We start from the raw sequence: 5,000 nt of genomic DNA, 5'->3' as shown, positions 1-5,000 counted from the left end.
CTCATTTGGAAGGCTCTTCTGGGGGCAAAGCATTTTACTATAAAAAGGAGTTGATAAAAAAAACTTGGATGAATTTCCCTTGAATCTTGTTTGCCCTGTGGATGTTTATAAACTTCAAAAACCTAGTGGCTGCCAGCACTGGGGAAAAGTAAGCATAACATACCGTCCAGTACTTCTTATATAAGCATAAATTTGACATAGTAACAGACTGTGAGCTCCAAAACACTGGAATATGAGAAGAGTCAGACTTCCAATGAAATTTACCTTCAATATCTGCGAGCACCAATAGTGTGCAGCTTATGCTTTTGATCCAGTTCTTATAATCACTGCACTGTTTAATAAATGACTGCATGAGAAAATCACATGATTTCCCTTTCTCGATGGGATACTGTCATGGTATTTTTGGTAACACACTGACACAACACTTTGCTGTTGGTAACAACAAAATAATAGCGAAACTGATTGAATCTTTGAAATTACTACTTTACCACACAAACTATTTTAGGCCTGTTTTGTTTATGAATGCCAAAAAAAGAATTGAGTGCGAACTTAACTTGAAAGACATAGGGTGATTGTTTTGAAGTTTTTCTAAAACAAATTTCAATAATTTTGAAATTTGTGTGAAGTTGACAAATTCATTAATTTGGCTAATTCTCTTGCTCTGAATTAATTTGAAGTCATGAAAAAAAAAGTGATGTAGAAATGATTTGAATGTGATCAAAGCTTTTAAAGGTGAAATTTAGGGAATAATTTGGAATCCATAAATTTCACCTTTAAACACCTTGATCACCAGACACCAATACAAATGCCATGACAGTGCCCTTTTGAATTGTTATATGCATGCTTTTATTGAGAATTTACAGCATCTCTGCTCTATAATTTACTCTGTTCTCTAAAATCATAATCTCATGCTTGCATTTGTGTCACTGAGTGAACCAAGCTATTAGGCTTTCCCTACTACATGTATACTGCACCTAGAAATTTGTAAAACACTCCTAATAACAAATGACCTAAGAACAGTTGTCATGAACTGTCCTCTTGATAACTAACACCATTACTATGCTCTGTGCCATATGATGGACCGGGATTATCCGCATTGTCTTCAGATGTGGGACCTGGAGAATTCCGATCTGGAGTTACTGACGGTGAATTCTCTGGTTTTAAAAGTTTATAGTCTGTTATAATCACTGTTATGCTTCCTACGGTAACAGCCATGTGTTGTGCACTGCTTCTATCCACATTTTTTAGCTTGGGCCTAGAAATGAAAAAGAAAGCAAAGGACTTCCTTACCGACAGTCATATTTGAAATAGGAAGGAAACAAAATCTTTAGAACAAAATGATTGGCTATAACTATACCTTGATTTTTTGAATGGTTTCTTTGTCATCACCTTCTTTAAAGGGGGTGGTGATGTGACAAACTGTTGTGCTACTTGTTGGGCAACTAACTGCGAATTTAGTTTTGGTTTCCTAAAAATTAAAACCAAACAAAATTTATGACAAAATGTTTCTTGCTTCTCCCTGCATGTGGATAACTAGTCTAAAAGAAGTTTTGCCTATGTGTTGATATGAGGCAAGTGACCAGTGCAGTCAAAAGAGAACGACCCATTCCCACAGTAGATGAAGTTGTCCATGATCTAAATGGGAGTACAGTCTTCACTAAACTAGATGTTGAGTGGGCTATTCACCAGGTTGAATCAAGTGAAGATTCCAGGCCAATTACTACATATGCTACACACAAGGGACTCCTTAGGAATAGCCGATTGATGTTCTGTGCTCCAGAGATGTACCAGCAAGTGATACAACAAGTCTTGGCGGGTCGCAAAGGGATGAAGACTTAACATTCACAATGACATCATAGTGCATGGAAAGATGACTGAGGACCATGACAAGTGACTTGGAAAGGCCTTAGAAAGGATCCAGGAAAGGGGTTTGACCTGAAACAAACAGAAGTGCATAATTATTTCATACCGGTATGTCTGAGCTTGAGATTATGGGGCACTGGGGCAAAGTAGAGGCAATCATAAAAGCCAGACAACCAGAGTTAGCAGCTGAGGTGCACAGGTTGTTAGGCCCTTGAACTTCTGTGCAAGTCATTCATACCTGATTTGGCTACCATAATTATCAGAGCCTCTAAGAAAACTAACGAGGAAAGAAGTTCAATTTCACTGGGGTAAGGAACAAGACAGCATTCATTGAGTTAAAAAGGGGGCTAGGAAACACAGAGACCCTTGGATATTTAGACAATTATTTGAAAACCAGTCTTGTAACTGACACCAGCACGGTAAGCCTTGGTGCATTTTTGATGGAAGTGATGGTGAAGGGCTAGTGATTTGCTTTACAAGCAGAAGCCTGACGGATGTTGAAAGGCACTATTCACAAACTGATCAAGAAGTTCCGGGCATTGTGTTGGCATGTGAGCGGTTGCTCATGTACTTAATAGAACAGCCTTTGCATCTCTAACAGATCATAAGCTGTTAGAGTTTATCTACTCTAAGAAATCAAACCCAAGCGCAAGAGTCAGTCGGTGGGTGTTAAAAGCTTCAGTCCCATCATTTCACTTTGAGGCACATCCCAGGGAAAGAAAACATTGCCCACACCTTATCTCGTCTCACCGCTGGTGTCACCAAACTGTAGAAAGCTGTGCTCCAAAGCATGTGAGGTTTGTTATAGAATCTTCAACTCCTCAAGCCTTGTCTACGTAAGAGGTACACCCACATCAGGAATTGACGAAGAGCTGTCAAATGTGATAAAATGTATTAAAAATGAAGGGTGGCAAAAGCTTGCGAACAAGAGGTACTTGATGATTAGGAGTGAGCTCTCAGTCAATAGAAAATTATTGGTACTGAGAGGAGCTAAAATCAGTATCCGTTCAAGTTTGTGAGAAGAAGTATTGGAACTTGCCCAAGAGGGTCACCCATGGATCATGGCAATGACGTGCAGACTTTGCACCAAAGTTTGGTACCCAAATTGTGATGCAAGGATGCTGAGAGATTCTGCAAAATAACTGAGAGCCTCAAGAACATGTTTCTTACTCATGGACTACCAGTGAGTATTTGCTACAGACTATGGGCCACAATTTGCAAGCTGAGAATGTCAGAAGTTTGAAGAAAAAGAGGGTATTGACCATAGAAGAGTAACACCTCTTTGGCCACAGGAAAATGAAGTAGAGGGACCCAACCGTTCTCTACTCAAGAGGATCAAGATTGCTCAAATTAAGAAGAAAGACTAGAGGAAAGAGATTGACTCATTCCTCACCATGCAAAAAACAACCCCACACGGTACAACTGAAGTAAGTCCTCTTGAGTTCCTGTTCGAGAGGAAGTTGTAAACCTGTATTCCAAGAATTGAATGTTCCCCTCTCCTCAAAAACCAACATTTGACTTGATTTGTGTCAATTGTTAATTTCAGTTTACAGTGTCCCCAATTAGTGCTCCAGCGCTAGAAGGACTAGACACTTAAATAAAGTCCCTTCCTTTTTTTCGGGACTATTAGTATATGTTTATATATATTAGATTTAAGTTTGTCTTTTAAAAGCTTGGAAGATGTAGTGTAGGCGCAGTTTTGAATTAGGGCAGTGACTCCTTACCTCCGTATTACTTTTAGAATGCAAGAAGGGCTGCCTTTCATCCATTGAGGGGTAAATCACCATGATACTTAACTAAACCCGACTGTGTGAGAAAAACCACAGTTGTTGTTGCTTATTGAAACAAAAGTGTTGATCCGTATCATGGAGTCTTCACTCTGATTGTGCCTTCTAAAAACAAATGAACAACTTGTTCTTTACAAATACGTATCTTTTGAAATGAAACACTTTTTCTAAGTTTCAACCCACTTCCATCCTTTCTTTCTTTTCCTTCCCTGGTTCAATTTGTTGTTTATCTGGTTTAATCCGTGGTCTTATAACCGATCTGAGTGGGACATTACAGTCATATTTTAAGAAGGAGTGGGCTTGTTGATTCACCAAAATGAAGCAATTTCTTTCATGAAACAGCGACCTTATTCAAGAGCTTAACTATCTCCGGTTTAGAATGAAATGTAAATAGACATCCTGTATAAAATGGTTTACCTTTGGTTTATAGCACTAAAGGAAAAGGATTGTTGGCATTGAGCAAATGTAAAATTGCACCAAAAAGCAATAACAATAAGTGCAATTATTACACTGAGTTGAACAAAATAGAAATAAATCCAAAAACGTAAGGATTTGATTGCTTCTCCTTCTGACATGTACGGTTTGGTTTGCTAAAGTATTAGTTGACAAAGGTCAGTTAGCCTCAAGAGTTTACGAAGAAGAGAAGCTCATTAAACTTGCTTTTAACTAAATGGGTTTTGGTGCTAATATGAATAACAGATCTCCTAAAATCCATGTTTTTTCCTAAAAACGAAGAGGAAAGTGCCTCAAGAGGATGCATGGAGAGCAGGCTTTATGATTTTTTTCTTTAAGGGTGGGTTATTTGATAAGAATGCTTGAGTTTGTTTCTACTGCTATACATCATCCAAGCAATGTTTCTGTTTCCAGAAAACAAAACTGGCCAAGATGTTACACAATCATTGGATTAAACTTTTATGCAACCATTTTATCTTGCTTCACTCACGAGAAGTAGCTGCTAATAAAGTGAGTGAAAACGAAGAACAGAGGATATAACAGATGCAAACATGCACTTGAAATTTTTTTTAATAACATAATGGCAACAAAGGATCCCTCCGTCTGATCATATATGGATGCAGATCATTCTTTTCGTGATTGGGTAGAGTGGGTCAAGGCACCCCCCTATTTGACGAGTAAAATCGTCCGGAGTTAGACAGAGCAAAATACTCTCGGGTGGGAAGTGTTCAAACATGTACTCTGTACAATGTGACCTGCAAAACAGACCTGTTTTGAGATCAAAAGAAATATTGCGAAGTCTGACCACAAAAGTTACCACAAATATTTCAAACTTCTTTCTCGCTGATCTGTTTTGCATTAGTGGAATACATTGTGAAAAGCACATGGTCTGGAATC

The 5,000-nt window shown here is 38.4% G+C and overlaps 1 protein-coding gene across 1 annotated transcript in view; it reads right to left on the bottom strand.

Moving 5' to 3' along the window:
* Positions 1 to 822: 822 nt before the first annotated feature.
* LOC138056841 (YY1-associated factor 2-like) overlaps positions 823 to 5,000 on the bottom strand; it is a 5,011-nt gene continuing 833 nt past the window's right edge. Inside the window, exons 3-4 of the mRNA XM_068902754.1 lie at positions 1,358 to 1,468; positions 823 to 1,255 (exon numbers count right to left, since the gene is read on the bottom strand). Of these exons, the coding sequence (XP_068758855.1) occupies positions 1,024 to 1,255; positions 1,358 to 1,468 (343 nt within the window). The 3' untranslated portion in view covers positions 823 to 1,023. The remainder of the gene's footprint in view (positions 1,256 to 1,357; positions 1,469 to 5,000) is intronic.

This window comes from Montipora capricornis, chromosome 7 (genome assembly GCF_036669925.1).
Source record: "Montipora capricornis isolate CH-2021 chromosome 7, ASM3666992v2, whole genome shotgun sequence".
NCBI lineage: Eukaryota > Metazoa > Cnidaria > Anthozoa > Scleractinia > Acroporidae > Montipora > Montipora capricornis.
This window is presented reverse-complemented; position numbering and strand designations above follow the sequence as displayed.